At 34.0% G+C, this 18012-nt stretch overlaps 1 protein-coding gene across 1 annotated transcript; it reads right to left on the bottom strand.

The window, feature by feature from the left end:
- Positions 1-16804: 16804 nt before the first annotated feature.
- Positions 16805-17536, bottom strand: LOC145283999 (general transcription factor II-I repeat domain-containing protein 2B-like). The gene has a single exon (XM_080133092.1). It carries the CDS (start codon positions 17534-17536, stop codon positions 16805-16807), a length of 732 nt encoding a protein of 243 aa, XP_079989218.1.
- Positions 17537-18012: the final 476 nt, after the last annotated feature.

Genomic DNA, 18012 nt, shown 5'->3' with positions numbered 1-18012 from the left:
GTTAAATACTCTACAGTTGTGAAAAGAACAATATCACCGTAATAATTAGAAGTGTAAATTTGGTAAATTGGGTTACTTAAGGAAAAAAAGCTTATCAAGAACTTGTTTACATGTGACTTGAAGACGGCCATATTTTAGTAAGCTGAAAAGTATGTAAACGGTAGAGAGTTCCACAGGAGTGCAGTTCTAATAAAGAAGCTTTGTTCATGGAATCTACGTTTAGGTTTAGGCACAGATAAAGGATGGGGAAAATTTTTGATAAGGTTTACAGCCAAACGAGTCCTTCTCGTGAATAGCGAGGTGGGACCAAAGATTGGAGCTAAGATGAGCACTTACCATGAAAATAACGATAACACAGAGACAGGCTCGCGACGTCTCTTCTGTGACAAAGAGGTTGCAGGGAAGAGAAAAGGGCATCCCCACTAGGCTACGAAATCTATTTTGGACACTGTCAAGGCAGGACATGCTTCCTAGCAGCTCTTGCTCAGATGTGACAGCAATATTCCGTCCTTGGACGTTTATGGCTCTTATATAAGTAGAGAATTTCATCAACAGGTAGATATCTATTGGATCGATAGAAGGATCCCATCATTTTTCCAGCGACCTTGGCAACGAATTTGATGTATATAGCCCATTTTTGATCTAATTTAAACGTCAAGCCCAGAAGCTTGTCAAAACATGGTGCCACTCAAGACGAAAGCCATTAATTTTAATTATTGCTAGATGGGAATCAGCACGTTGATGATGCAAGCATAGAAACTATTGGTTTTAGATGCATTGAAAGTAACCAGCCACTTTTTCCCCGTTGTACCACATGCTCAAGATCAGAGGAGAGAATCAGAGAGACTGTTTAGTTAAACTCAGAAAAACAGACCCATAAATTTCAGTGAATTTAAAGTGGCATTGCGCAGTTATGAAGAGACTAACCGTATGCTCGTGGACAATAATAACTCCAGCAATATTATGAAGTTCAAACATGCTTCTCGAAAACAGGCACGACCAAATTACGCGCCTCACCGCAACGTGTTCCCAAAAAGTAATTTCCTCAAGAAAAAGAATAAAATTATCTGCTATAATTGTGGACGACACAACCACAAAAGTGTCCAATGTTGATATAAACTCTCTAAAATGGACGCCGTAAAAAACGTTTCGAACTTTGAGGAAGAACATATATTTCTATTCACATGTAACTTTGACAATACTACGAACGGTAAACCTTTCTTTGTAGACGGTGGTGCTACAGCACACGTTATCACCACGGAATCGGATTTTATTCATTTTAATTCGAACTTTAATCCACAGTCATTTTGTCGAACTTTCCGACGGTAGTCAAATAAATTATATAGTCTTGAAAAGAGACGATGCTAAAATATCCCTAAAAATAATAAAGGCGAAATCTATAGCTGTATTCTAAAAAAATGCTCAGTTCATACCTACATTTTAGCGAGACATATTTTCCGTGCAGGAAACAATTAAACAAGGTGCGAGTGTAAAGTTTGACCCAAACAAATCAAAATTGATATACCCCAATGGAACTGTATTTGACATTAAAGAAAATGGCCGACTATATTATTTAAAAAGTATGGTTCCCTCAAAAACTGCCTGTCACGACTTGGAAACCTGGCATAAAATTCTAGGACACTGCAATACAGCTGATATTAAAAAAATTACCAAATATAGTCGAAGGCATGAAAATAATACCTAAAGACGATCTCCCAAATTGTGATGTGTGTGCACAGGGGAAAATGACAAAATATATAAGCAGAACGCCAAACAAAAAAGCTACGAAAATTCTCTCACTTGTGCATTGTGACTTCGTAGGTCCGATCAGCCCGATGGGGAGAAATAATCTAAGGTGCGTTTTGACTTTATTGATGATTTTTCCGGTTTAATTATAGTTTATTTTATAAAATAAAAAACAAATCCAACACTATCCTCGCTATTAAGAAATATTTAGCTGATATTGCCCCGTACGGCTCGGTAAAATGTATTCGCTCAGACAATGCGACTGTATTTACTAGTAATGATTTTGAACTTCTATTAATTAACCACAGTATTAAAACCGTATTAAACACGAGAAATCTGCGCCGTACTCTCCCTCCCAAAATGGCACAGCTTTTCAGGAGGGAGAGTACGGCGCAGATTTCTCTTTTTAAGATGACCAGATGTCTACTTATCGAATCGGAAATTAGCGCATAGTTTATGGAAATACGCTTTCATGGCAGCAGTAGAAATCAAAACACCGTATAAAGCGTTTTGCAATATAAAACCTAAAATGAACCGAATGCATATATTTGATTCAGATTGCTTTGCATTTATAGAAAACACCAGTAAACTAAATACTAACAGCGAAAGAGGTATTTACGTAGGTTATGATAAAAACAGTCCAGCATATTTAATCTACTTTCCAGCCTAAAATGCCATAAAAAGTGGTAGATGTATAAAATTCAATGATACATTAAATTTTAAAAATGGCGATCCAGTGGATGAAAAACGTCAAGAAATATTACCTAGCTCCTTAATCGATCACAATGAAAATATTAATAACGACAACAATTCCAGTAGAACTACTAACGAAAATTTTAATCAGACACGTCGATACCCAATAAGGGAGCGAAAAAGTCCAGACTTCTTAAAAATTGAAAAGATTCAAGACTACGCAGTGGATTACTGTTACTCGTTGAAAAGCGCACCGGAAACTTTTAATGAGGCGATTAATTCAGAAAATCACCAAGAATGGAAACAAGCTATGATATCCGAATTGAAAGCTTTATCTGAAAATAACACATACGAAATAGTGGCAAAAACAACAGATAAAAATATAATTTTTTCACGGAACAACGTAAGCAAGTTGTGAAATTGTTTTGGCGACAACATTATCTCTCGCTTTGGCAATGTTAAATGGGCAGCACGGTCCCCAAAACTTGACTAGCTCCGACTTTCTATTGTGGGGATATCTTAAATAAATAGCCTATGTCAACAAACTCTTAATTCTGCAAGCCTTGAAGGAAAAGATCAAGAAGGAAATAAAAGAGTTAAATCTCAACCCAGATATTCTGTATTGAATAATTATTTTTGGAAAGAACACAAATGTGCGAAACTACAAATGGATAACATTTAAAAGACATTATTTTTCATAAAAAAAGATGGTTAAAACTCCATTGTTTTTAATTTATTCAATGCCTTAGTAAGATTGTGTTAAAATCAAAGAAAGCTATCATAAAGAATAAAGAATCTATTTAAGGTCAAAGTCATTTAGTTACTTTTTGGGCAGTCTGTATAAGTGTTACGGACAAATAAGTTTGATACAACTCCTCTAAATGCATTGAAAAATACACAGATTAATAATAACTATACAAACACATTTCATCCGCCACTAGGCTTTTACATAAAATCTCCATCGCAACCATTATATAAAAGTCACTTTGTGTGTGTGTTCCTTCCTTATAAGTTCCCAAACGGTTAAGCCTATCTTTTCCAAATTTCACACGTAAGTAATTTGTATGTCTGGAAGTGTTCTTAGATATGATTTGTACAATAATCCGTCCGATAAGTACATAAAATATCCTAAAATAGTATTTTCTTTTTATAGATAAAAATACAGGGAAATATTTAATATTGTATTGACTGGGGTGGTAATAAGATCTCAACAAATAGTTTATTCTTAGAAAAAAACCCGGCTTAGTTGACATTAGGAAGCAGAGGTCAGTGGTAGACCATTCGACTACCGATCGAATGATTCCGTGTTCAGGCTCGAGTGAAAATCATTGCAAATTATTCCTTTTTTTGCATATTTTAAAACTAAACATTAATCTGAAATGAGTTCCCATAGCATCTATTGTCAATCCCAAATATCAGCTGACATGAAATCGTAAACAAACACAATACGGAATTTGATGAACTACATTATCATTATTATTTATTAAATTTTTTATTTTATTTATTTATTTATTTTTTGCGAATTAGTCCATCGGGCAAATTATTCCTCGTAATATATAATCAACAGAAGATTTATTTTTGAACTTTGACCCCTTGGCAGCTGAAATCTTCGACCCAAACAGATTAAAAAGTTTTCACGTATCATTGAATACCTCTAATGTAAAATTTCAAATGTGTGGACTAGATTGGCCGAGTTATTTGCTAGAGACCGGAGAGGTTAATTTTTTTAAATTTTGACCCCAATTTTGACTCCTTCAATTTTTTTTTTTAATGAACTAATACACTTTTTACTTTATTTATTGAGAAGATTCCCGCAACAAGGTAATCTAGTGAGTATTTAAGAAACATGGTCTCATTCAGACAATTATTGTTTAACAGCACGAGTAGTTTCTGCTTAATGAGCTTTTTTGTAATTTAATAATTTTGCAAATTGTCGTTTTTATTTTGCAGTTGAATCTGCACAAGAAAGTTCCATTATCGTCATGGTCATTTTTTCTTTTTTCCAAAAACAAACAGATGGACAAATACGACTATTGAACTTTATTACGCCCATTTATCCGAGAAATAAGAATGGTGATTCGAAAAATTGAAAAATTACAAAAAAAGCAGAAACACAGCGTGCTGTTTAACAATAATAGTTTGAATATATATATATATATATATATATATATATATATATATATATATATATATAGTAAGTTATAAAATTTGTCACGTTGAAATATTAAAGACAATATCTTTTTAAACGAACGAGGATGATCTACAGGATCTTTAAGATAAGAAACGTAAATTAAAATTATTTAAAATGGTAAATGAATCAATGTGATATTTAAAATAAACTTACGTATTATAAACTTTATAACTTACTAACTAGCTCTACCTACGTATTGAACACTTTTGAAGTAAATACTTAAAGTTTACGCATAGAGAGCCCTTTTGAAGTAAATACTTAAAGTTTACGCATAAATCTATACTTTCGTATATTAATTTTATATGAGTAAATTAAGTAGTTATATATATATGTGTGTGTTTCTGTGTGTGTGTATACAGACATTTATATATGCATATATACATATATGTATATATGTGTACAGAGAAAGAGAGAGAAAGAGACAGAGAGAAAGAGAGAGAGAGAAACATTTCTGTGGAGAACAGAATTTATATATTGCAATTATGAAGGAAATACACGTTTTAATATCCATGTTTAAAAAGAAAAAAAAAGAAAAAACAATAATTGATATCAGATGAATGGTTTCACTTTCACTTTCACTCTTTTAAAGCTGGATCGAGGGATTTAATTTTTTTTATTATCTAATAATATAAGCCCATGAGGGAAAATATTAATTTCAAATACGTTTAAAATTGAATGTGCTAACGGCTAAAAAACAAAAAAAAATAAAAGACACACGCTATATTTAAAATAAACTTACGTATTATAAATGTAGGATGATAGAAATCCATGCGGCTTGTCACGTTGAAACATTAAAGGCAATGTATTTTTAAACGAACGAGGATGGTCTACAGGATCTTTGAGATAAGAAACGTGAATTAGAATAATTTAAAATGGTAAATGAATCAATGTTTAAGTTGATTGCACAAGACGGACTTTTTTAGCAAATGATTAAGTCGGTAGGTTTGTCTGATTTCTGATTCGGCTTGGTACGTTTTGTTTGACTCGACTAATTAATCTGAACGACGTTCGATCCACATAGTTGGCACTGCAACCACAATTAAATTGATAAATTACATTATTAGTATGCTTAGGGAAGAACGTCTTTTGGAAGCAAAAACGAATTTTACACTGTTAAGTTGAGTTCTTTTTTTACACAGGAACCCCCACTTATCCAGGCCCGGAGGCTACTGGAGAATAAGGGTTAATGGGTATACATTAGTCAATATGATTATAGCGTAGTAAACATAAGTACTGGAAATTTTGTAAATTGGATTATTTAAGGGGACGGTTCATCAGGAATTGTTTTTGTTGGACGTGAAAACAATCAAATTTTAGTCAGCTGGAAAGCAGGCAAACGGAAGAGAGTTTCATAGGCGTGCAATTCCAAGAAAGAGGCTTTGTTCATGGAATCTACGTTTTGATTTAGACACAGATAAAGTATGGGGGAAATTATTTATAGTGTTTTCAACTAGCCGAGTGTTTTTCCTGAAAGTTTGGGGAGGAGGAACGATAGATTAAAAATTGAAAATAACGATAAAGCAGAGACAGCCTCGCACCGTCTCTTCTGTGGGAAAGATGTTACAGGAAAAGCTCATTCTAGCAGCTCCTGCCTAGATGTGGCAACACACTCCAGCATTGGCCGTACCTGGCTTTTATATAGGTAAGGAATTGCATCAGGAGTGAGATATCTACTGGATTGGTAGAAGGATCCTACCGTTTCCTTCGCTAATTTCTCGCTAGGCATTAAGCCACTCTATGAGTTAGCATTTTAGAAAATAAGAGAACATTATTTTACGTTTAATTATGATGCAATTACATCAAAGCAGTACGTATCATTGTATAAAGTGTCCGTGAACGTTTTTTTTTAAGAAGTGGTTGCGATATATCATGAGGATTGAGTTAACAAAATCTTCGTCAGATAGAGGATATATAAAAATTTGTAAAATTGTTCTCTGTCGAAACCCATGATGCAATAACTTCTTTAGAAACCAAATTCCAAAAGCAACTTATCAAATGGGTGAAAAGTAGAGTTTGGTTTCGAATATACATCGTGAGGTTAGACCCTCATTAGTTGGATATCACATTAATACCCATTCGTTCTAATGTAGAGTCGTCAAAACACAAGGTTTCGTTTACCATCTTCATGCATGCCTATTCCGATTTTAACCTGATGATCCTGGACACTATCTACGTTCGTTTGAAAATACCTTCTCTTTGTAAATAAAAGAATGCTTCTAAGGTTTGAACATGATTATCCTCTACTGTTGTTTAGCGGGTACATATTGGATACCTATATAACAGGGTTCAGAACAAAGTTAACGACGACGATGAAAATACTGAGGGATACATTTATAACCGAGCTGAGAGAGATGTGGAATACTTTTTCAAGGGATGTGTAATACACCAGTGGTGGGATCATTACTGGATATGGAGAATGGAACACAAATTTAATACTTGAAAGGAGATTATACAAAGTCCATTTAGAAGATGATCAAAACCCATTTCCCTGTCTAGTTGTTGGAATAACAGCACGAACACAAACAGTTACAAAATATAGATGGCGATTTCTTTATTATAAAGCCGATTGATGACTCAGGAATTCAAACTTGTAAGACTACATTGTCTACGTTTCCCCCCTTCCCCTCTAAGCGGATCAGCTCCATTAAGTCGCTCCCGACTTTCGTCTCCAACTGACTCTATCACTGTGACTAGTTGTGATCTTTTCATTCCTTAACTTCGTCATCTTAATATATTGATAATCTACTTTACTTGTGGGCTCAGAGGTGTGCTGTTAACCAACGTGATATAATTTCTCGTGGATTTTACATATGTATGTCCAAACAACTGTTGGTAAACAAAGAATTTCCAATTTTAATTGTTCAATATCTAATCTATTTTTAACCATCATCTATAGACTAGCATTATCCATTATTTTAACTGACATATTTAATATGCAGTTATTTTAAAAAGAATGACCAATCACTCTTTTTCGGACATAAATAATGTTTACTTATTCCAGGATTTCAATTTTCCATTATCGTTTAACACTTGTCTACATGGTTCGATTTTACCCCTTTTCTAATATCATTTTAACTTATGTAGTCTGACTTCGTATATACGTCATCAGGGGGCAGCCCTTCTTATGAAACACTAAGAAATTCTATTTATCATATATATATTTATAATTATATATATAGTGCAAAATTTTTTTGAAAATTCAAAGACTCACATTTTTTTTTTATGACCTACGTTTATTTCCTGGATTTTTCATTAATAGGTTGGCAATTTTACGATTTATGTTTCCGTAATAATATCCTGTCCCCAGCAACTTCTTCAGATGTTTTTTTCATTAGATTTTTACAACAAATTCAATATGCTGGATATCGTATTCGGGTAAAAAGATTTCCACAGCCATGCTTCCTCACTTCCTCCATCTTTTGGTGTTATGTAAAGATAGTTTTCCATTTTAACCCGTACTTTCGCATTTTTTATTTCTTAATTATTTAATTTATATATATATATATATATATATATATATATATATATATATATATATATATATATATATATATCATTTCCATTGTTTTTTTTAATTTTTTTTTCCGTTAGCACACTGTATTTTAAACGTATTTTAAATACATAATTTCCCTCTTAAAATTGTCTCTCTTTTTAAAAATGAAATATATTTCCCGTTATAGTTCTAAAAGAGTGACGGCGGAACAGGTCATCTTACTTCCTATTTTTCCTATTTTTATTTTAATCATGAATATCGAAGCTTGCCGTCTCTCATTATATATATATATATATATATATATATATATATATATATATATGTGTGTGTGTGTGTGTGTGTGTGTGCGCGCGTGTGTGTTGGTATATTTATAAATAAAGAGAAAACCATAATATTAATACATACGGTTATCAATGTTCCGTCTGATTTATAAAACTTTCTCGGAATGATTAATTAAAAAAAACAATCAAAAGCAATTACAATATTTACAGATATACGTGTAAAATATATATTGTAAAGATATTGTCGCCATGTTTAATTTTCTTCAATTTCCGAGACAGTTCTTAAATGAAGACGACGCATTTATGAACATATCATTATATATTTATAAACATACATATATATATATATATATATATATATATATGTATATATATATATATATATATATATATATATATATATATATATATATATATATATATATATATATATATATATATATATATATATATATATATATATATATATATATACATATATATATATATATATATATATATATATATATATATATATATATATATATATATATGTACGGCATAATCACGTTGACACACCGGTTCTCGTCAGATCACCGAAGTTAAGCAACGTTGTGCCTGGCTAATACCAGATGGGTGACCATTTGGGAATTCTAGGCGCTCTATGTGCTCTCCGCTTATCTCGGCATTGTTTCCAGTCGTCTTGTACCTCAACTTGCCACTGGTATGCAACAATGTTGACTCAGGAAAGGCGTGGTTAGAGGTTGCGCAAGTCTTGCCACACACATTTCACGCGCAGGCACCCTTACAGTGGGTATCCATAGTCTGTCAAGACTGATGGAAGCCTTCATATATATATAGGATGTACGTGAAGTTACTATATAGTATTATTGTTTTTTTTTTGTATTATATTTGTATTAATAGTTAATATTTATTTTTTTTTACAGGTTTATTTAATCAAGCATGCCACGCAAGCTAACTTTGGAAGAGCGCAAATTTATTTTGAAGCGATATTGGAAAACAGAAAACGCACAGGAATATTTGTCATAGAAATTGTTTGCCTTGATTGATACAGCTTTTCGGATGTAACACGTGTATTTTCTGAGATATTTATAGACATAAAGGTGTTATTTCTTATTATTTCTTTTGGTACAAATAAATATTTTAATACAATATCTTACTGTACTGTTAATATATTACAGAGTGTCTGCATAGTAACTTATAAGACTGTATATTAAGTTTACGGACACCCTATGTATATATATATATATATATATATATATATATATATATATATATAAAGAGAGACCGAGAGAAAGAAAGAGAAAACGTGAAAGTTTATTTGGCTAACGAGAAATCAGAGCCATAAACAAAAATAAAAAGTAGTACAAACCTTACTGTGTACAACGCTCTGTTCGTGTCAGGAAAGGAGAACAAGGTTTAAAAAAGATGGCCGCTCCTGCTGTTTTCAAATAAAAAGGCCGGTGTAAAAAAAAGAGTGGAGCTGTTTAGCAGAAGTAACTTCCTTGAATATGTTCGATAATTGCGAGAAAAAGAACAAATGGTAGGAATTTTTTTAGGAAAGAGCAAAACGGAATTTGTGTTTGTGAAAGTAAGTTTGGTGCGTTTCACGTAAATGTAAATCCAGGTTTTCATAAAACTCTAACCAAATTTAACCGCAGATACTTTCTTTTGCATTCGGATTCTGCCTTATAGTTATTATTATTCTGCCTTATAGTTATTACATGTTTGCGTTAATCGTTACTACGTTATGCATTTGTTTAAGTTGAAAAGGTTATTTTTATATGTTTCTTAAAATGAAAATTTATTTGATAATTCTGTACATTAATTTCAGTTTGTAGTTTCTTCACGTTTATTGTGTGTATAACCGGTTCAAGATATGAATATATCAATATCACCAACAGATTAACATCCTATTAAGTCACTGGCTTTTATTATGAAGGAGAATTGCATTAGGAGTGAGATATCTACTGGAGTGAAAAAAGAACATTGTTTTCCGCTTAATGATGGTTTATTTACATAAAAAGCAGTACACATTCTTTTATAAAGTATCCGTTAAAGTATTCTTAAAATAAAAATAAAAAAATTGGTAATTCTGTACATCATTTTAAGTTTGCAGTTAATTGAACAAGGTTTCTTCACGTTTGTTCCGTATATAACCGATTCAAGATCTGAATAAATAAATATCACCAACAGATTAAAACATTGTCACTGGAAAAAAAAGGTTTTATTTAAAATAACTTAATAAACTCAAATAAAAATTGCTATTCTTCAACTTTATCTTATATTTATATTCTTACTTATTTGGATCTTTTCCGTGTTTATTTTAGACCGCATAATTTTTTCTTTCTTACCAATTCTTGTAAACTATAAAATGCAAGTTTATTAATTAGAAATAAATTCTGTTATCAGGAATTATTTGATGCGAAATGTGTTATTCGCTCCCCGTTTTATGTTTTCTATTAAGCACTGCGTTAGTCACCTGGGTTTCCAAACACAGGCAGTTCCATGGGGTGCGTATACATCCGATTACAAAAATATTTATAGGTTTAGTATTTTGTAAAATCTAGTATTCTTACTGGTTCAGGATATATCTGCAGGCACATGTTGCATGTTGATATTAATGTAAAAATAAAATTAAATTAATCATACACCGATGAACAGTTAAATAATAATATATTTAGATTACTTTCATCAAAAAATATAAGATCCCCTAGTTTGTGTCATATTTTAATATCTATGACAAACATAAAATATTTCTATGAATTGAAATAACAAGAAAAATTAAGGTGCTCCCAAATGTCAACACAATATGTTTCCATGAATTGAAATACAAGCCTTCCTTGAACAGAGAAGTAACACCGATTAGCACTATAAATAGCGCTAGTAATTCCAACACCGGTGAGAGAGATGCGACTGCACTTCAACTACTAGCCGAGTGCCCAGCAAATATACACGCTTTTCTATCTTTGTACAGTATTGTTAATACACTTGTTCCTTAACCGAACGTCGAGTTGATTGTTTTTATTTTTACTGTTGCGCCACGACACAACACTAATGAAAATGAATGTGTGATCTCCAATATAAACACGAAACACTTTTATAAATTGCCATAGCAATAACAATGAATGTGTGCTCTCAAATAAAAACAAAATATTTTCTCATAGATTGAAATAGCAATAAAAATTAATACACGCTCTCAAATAACAACTCAACATGTTTTAATAAGTTGATAGAGTTGGTTTGTTTGTTGTTTTTGCTTTATGGCATATCGACCCTTTTCGGGTTATTTAATGCCGATTCCAAAGATGTTTAAAAAAATTTTTTTAATAGAATATATTTGTTGTTTTCATGTCGGTTTCTATTTAAACCATAGTTGGGACCCAAACAGGTACTACCACTCCGGGTCAGAGTGGACCTGGGAGCAATGGTAATTAAAGGGTGGCCCCACACTCCCCAAAGCCCACAAGCTGGGGCCTCACCACTGGATATAGTTTAAGGTCATATCCAGGACCCCCCTTGAGGGACTTTTACCCTCTGCAGGGGGGGGCAGTCGGCGTATTCTAATGCCCCACCGACAGGGCCAAGTTGATAGAGAAATTGAAAGGAATGTATGCTCTCAAATAATAGCACAAAATGTTTTCATAAATTTAAATAGCAACGTTAATGAATGTGTGCTTTCAAATATAAACACAAATGTTTCCATGAATTGAAATAGCAAGAAAATGAATGTGCGCTCTTTAATGTAAACACAAACTGTTTTAATAAATTGAAATAGCAACGAAAACGAATATGTGCTTTCAAATAGCAGGAAAGAACAAGTTTGTACTCTCAAATGTAAACACAAAATGTTTTTTATAAATTGAAATAACAATAAAACAATGTTTGTTCTCATAAATAAACACAAAATGTTTTAATAAATTGAAATAGCATTAAAAATGGCTGTGTGCGTTCAAATAGAACCACAAGTTGTTTTAATAATTATTTTTGTTTTTTTAATTTCACTTTCACCTCAAACAAGGCATGTTGCCACTTTGATGTAGGGGGCTATTATCACGGATCTTAGTTGCAGTGCTACTATGTTGGGAGTTTAGTAGCAAAATATATGTTTACATTACCCTTGAACTTCTTTATGTCAGTACAGTTGGAAAATAATTACAAACTCCTGCCGTTCTGGGGAAGAAACTACTAGAGTAAAATGCTTTCTTACATCTAGGGACCGCAACTGTGTAGGAAAAGTACTTCGCTGCTTGACGGGTTTGTCCGGGTATTTTCGACGAGGGGGTACGAGGGCTTTTAGTTCGTCAGAGTATCCGCCATTAAAATACTTGATAAAAGACAGAGGGATGCAACATTACGTCGGTGGGACAGGGGCTGAAGTTTAGATGACAGTTCGGGACCTATTAGGTTGAGACTAGTAGCAGATGCACCAGCCCAAATGTGACAGCAGTACTCCATGGGCGAATCGTGGGTTTGTAGAGGTACAGAATACTTTCAGGCGTAAGTAACTTTCTAGCACGATAGAGAGAGTCCACCTTATTTGCAGCAGCCTTAGCAATAATCTCGATGTATCTATTCCATGTTTCCAGTGAACGTTAAGCCAAGGAGCTTGAACGAAGTGCTCTCAGGTAAAGTATCTCTAGCCATAGCTATTGGTAGTTGGTAACGTTTCATGTAATTATTCAAGGAAACATGTTTGTCTTGGCAGTGTTGAATGTTACCATGTATTTTTGACCCCATTCCACTACACTTCCTCTAGGGTTTTGGCCATTACCTTAGATATGCGCTCATAAGTTTCCCTCACATACCTGCTATAGAGCGTGGTTCATCGGCAAATATACCCATCTCAGAGACAATTTTATCAGGTAAGTCATTTATGAATATCAGAAATAACAAAGGTCCAAGAATCGATCCTTGAGGCCCACCCGCATTTATATAAAATTTTTTGGACATACGCCCATCGAAGACCACCTGGCTTCTTCTCTCATTTAAGAAGAAATTGAAATAATAATAAAAACTAATGTGTGTTCTTAAATATAAACGGAAAAGGTCTTCATAAATTGAAATGCCATAAAAATGAATTTGTGTTTTCAAATATAAACACAAAATGTTTTAATAAATTGAAATAGCAGTAAAAATAACCACGTGCTTTCAAATATAAACACAAAATGTTTTAATAAATTAAGACACCAATAAAAAATTAACGTGTGTTCTTACAGAAAAGGTCTTCATAAACTGAAATAACAATAAATATGAATATAAGTTCATCACATAAACATCACCTTTCAATCGGATTCAAAACTTGTTGCTGCATTCTCACACTGTGCAATGATGTTACTGTGATCCATGTTTCCTGGAAGTGCTACCTATTGTTTTGGACCTTTCGATCTGCTTACCTGGCACGAACTGCACTTCTCTTTGCCTTGCCTTGTAAGGACTGTGAACTTGTCGAGGATTTTGCAACATCAATTTCATAACTAGCTGGTTGATTGATGAATCAGGCAACAGTCTTTCAAAACTGAGATACAACTGCGTCATACAACGTTGCATAGGGGTGTGCATATCATGCCTGTGTATTATGAGACGTATATCGGGTTGTTGACAGATGATGGGGATACACTCATAACAAGTGAATAGGGCATTTATATATGTTCTTTTCCTCACGTGATTTTATTTCAATTACTATTGCTTTCTTTTCCTCTTTATTTCTGTCTTTCTGTCTTTCTTTCTTTCTTTCTCTCTTTCTTCTTGTTTTCCTCTTTCATTCTTTCTTCCTATCCGCCTTCCTGTCCTTCTTTTTATCTTCGATAGCGAAATTCCACAGATACAGACGCTACGAATAATCCAAGCACTGCAGATGCTATTCAATCAGAAAAGTCACAGAAAACCAAGTGCCCGCTTTCTTGTTTGTTTTCTATCGTTCTTTTTATTCTAATTTTTCCCTCTTTTTTTATTTCTTGTTTGTTTTTCCTTACTCTTTCTTTCTTTCTTTATTGTGATCCTGCTTCCTCTCTTTCCTTCTTTTTTTCTTTAGATCCATCTTTCCCTATTTATTTCTTATGTTTCTTTCCTATTAAACACCGATAATGGTGGAGGTGATGGCACGTCTATTTGTTCATTATTATTATTATTATTATAAATAGGAGACTGCAAGGTATTCATACAGTACTTTTAACTCATCAGAAGAGAGTTGCACAAAGTTCATTAAAGGTATTATATAAAACATTTACATTTCTTTGTTGAAATGAATACACGAAAACAAACAGTTTACAAATATAAATGATGATCCTTTTCTTCTACCAGCTGATTGATTAATCAGGAATTCAAGCTCTTACGACTACAGTCTCTCATCTTCCCCCCTTCGCCTAAAAGGAGCATCAGCTCCCAGATTGACACGACTCTCTCTCTCTCTCTCTCTCTCTCTCTGCATCGTACACTGATTCTGACTCTCTCTCTAAATCCAATATAATGGGGGTTCTTTTTTCTTTATAACGCCAAAGCGTGATTCGACACATGAAATTCATTCACGTGGATTTCACCATGTATGTCCAAACACGCCTTTGGCATACAAAGAAATTCCATAATAAATTGTTTCATTATAACCTAATAAGTTCCCTATTATCTAACTTGTATTGTTCGTTCTTTTAACTGACATTATTTAATATATGCAGTTATTTCTAAGAACAATACAAAATTGCTATATTCCTAAATTGAATATTTATTACCTTTGAACTCTTGCCCGCTGCGGCGGTTCTATTTTTTTTTTCTAAATATCATTTTCAAACTTATCTATTTAAATGCTGAAATCTGCCCTATGTAACAATAGCGCGTTTGCTGAACTTACACTGAGTGAGGAGAATACTAAAAGAAAAAGAAATAAGTTGCCAACTAATAATTATGAACACCTAAGCATTTTTCTTTTCTCACGTTCATTCCTTCAAATGGCATATCGCCATTTGGCCGTAAGGGCTACTATTTAGGACCATGTCTAGGAAAGATGTTAGTTTACGTTAGATTTAAAAATGTCCATATCAGTACAGTCCTGAAAGCAGATAGCAAGAAAGAAATTCCTAAGTTTAGTTGTTCGAGGGAGGAACTATTAGAGTAGAAAACTTACTGGTATTATACGACCTAAACAGTGAAGGGGTGAGATTTTAGTGCTTAGAAAATTTTTCGGTGGTATGCACGTCGAAGAGGCACAATTACAACGAGTTCATCAAAACACATGGCATTAAGATATTTGCAAAATTGTCTCAGAGATGCAACATTGCGGGGATGGGTCAGAGCCTAGGTCTTTGTTTATAAAGTGGGACCTATTTGATTGAAACCTCTTTTTTGGACGCTATCCAAGAGGGAGAGGCTGGACTTACAGGATACTTTCAGGTGTAAGTAGTCTTCTTACTCGATAGAGCAGGGGTCACAAGACTTTTTTCACAGTGGGCCGGATAACTGAAAGAATGACGAGCGCGGGCCGCATAATCATTCTGTTCAATACTTGCAAGCCAGAACGAAAGCTCTGGGAAAAAAAGACGAAAAACTAAGTTTAGCATTCCATGTTAATCAAAAAACAAATACAACCAAGATTTTATTTACTAAAAAGTTTTCAAAGAAGGCGACGTAAGCAAAAAGATAGTTACATTAAACCTAGTGTGCACATATCCGAATCTCACAACCCAAACAGCAAAAAAGTTTAGTGAGATTTGTGAAACTGACGTTTGGCTTTCAAGATATCATCAATGCTTGGTTTAGAATTGCTGCATCCAATCAAGAGAATTGCTTTCAAATGATCATCAGTCAATCTCGTTCGATGTGTTGACTTCACATACTTCATTTTTGAAAATGTTTGCTCGCAGACATAAGTTGTTCCAAGCACTGATGCCATACCAGCGGCAAATTTCTTCAATTTCGGAAACTCAGGATCAGGTAAGCAGCGGTAAAATTCAACAAGTTTTCCTTCTCTGTTCTTCTCTTTCAACAAGTCATTTGCTTGCAAATCAATGAGCTCCAACTGTAGTTCAACTGGCACATCATCAACAGAAGAATGTCACTCTCAGTTCTGTCGCGATCTGAAAATCTCTCCAAAAAATGCTTCTTCAAGTCACGAATAATCTTTTTTATGAAAATCGAGGTTGACATCTTCAGCGATTGAAGCGCAAAACTCTCTGAAACAGTGAAAATGAGAGAAGTTTTCTCCTTCCAGTTGTGCTTCAAACAATGACAGCTTTCTCCGAAATCCTTTGATGATTCTGTAGAGATCACAGACGAGGTTATCCTTTCCCTGAAGTTTCAAGTTCAGCTCATTCATGTGGGATGTGATGTAGACCAAAAAAGACAACTTTGACATCCAGATAGGATCTGACAGCTGTGGATCGGCTCTATCTTTTTCAGTGAGAAAAACATCTATTTCGTTTCGGATCTTGTAAAAACGAAACAGGACTTTACCACAACTAGCCATCTCACTGCTGTGTAATAAGGCAAGTCACAGAAATCAGAATCAATTTCTTCCAGAAAAGCCTGGAACTGACGGTGATTGAGTGCATTTCCCCGAATGAAGTTCACAGCAAAAACGACTGGTTTCAGCACACAAGAAATATCTAAGTCTTTCCCACAGAGTGCTTGCTGATGTATGATGCAGTGTATGAACAGAGCGCCTGGAATTTGAAGATCTTCCAACTGAGTCTTGATCTGTCCCACCAGACCCTTCCTCCCTCCAGCCATGTTTTTACCTCCATCAACTGTAACACCTCGAAGCTGATTCCACTGAAGGTTATAGTCTTGCAAAGTTTTCTGCACTTCCATGAAAATGTCTTTTCCAGTTGTTGTTCCATGCATGCTGCAAACGGATGCCAACTCTTCTGTTATCTGAAAGTCCGAATCGACACCACGAATGAACATGAGAAGTTGTGATGTACTCGAGAGATCAGTGGACTCACCCCGCGCCAGAGAATACCACAAGAAGGCCCTAGCTTTTTCACGTATCTGTAGCTCTATGTTCTCTTCAAGTTCTTCTGTTCTCCGCACAACTGAACTTGTCGAAAGGCTGATACTTCCAGGATACAAGTCATTTGCTGCTTCCATCATAAACGCTTTGATGAAGTTGCCATCAGTAAACGGTTTTCCTCGGTCTGCCATCTTATGCACTATTTTGTAACTTGTACGAGTGACAGATTCATTTTCAGCAAACTTTCTCGTGAAAGGTTTCTTTGAGTTTCTAAACCACGTTTCATAGACTCATATTTCTAAGAGCGTAACTTTCCAGAAAACTTTGAATATGTTGATAGATGTTTTGTTCCATAGTGATGCCGAATATTGTACTCTTTCAAAACGGCAACACTTTCGCTACATATCACACAACTAGCTTTCTGGTCCTTTGTTTCAACAAAAAAGTACTTTACTCCCCATTCTTCATTGAAAACGCGACACTCGGCGTCCACTTTTCTTTTCTTAGAAACCATAATGAAGGGTGAAGAAAACAGGATCTGAAAATTAAAAAGAAATTGAATTAATTTTGGCTTTTGAGTAGTTTGGCTCTTTGTCTACTAAGTGTCAGAGTACAGAGCGATCAAACACAGTACAAGGCCTGCCGACCAGTTTTACACCCCTTACGG

This window comes from Euprymna scolopes, chromosome 8 (genome assembly GCF_053919585.1).
Source record: "Euprymna scolopes isolate OS-2025 chromosome 8, ASM5391958v1, whole genome shotgun sequence".
Classification (NCBI taxonomy): domain Eukaryota; kingdom Metazoa; phylum Mollusca; class Cephalopoda; order Sepiida; family Sepiolidae; genus Euprymna; species Euprymna scolopes.
This window is presented reverse-complemented; position numbering and strand designations above follow the sequence as displayed.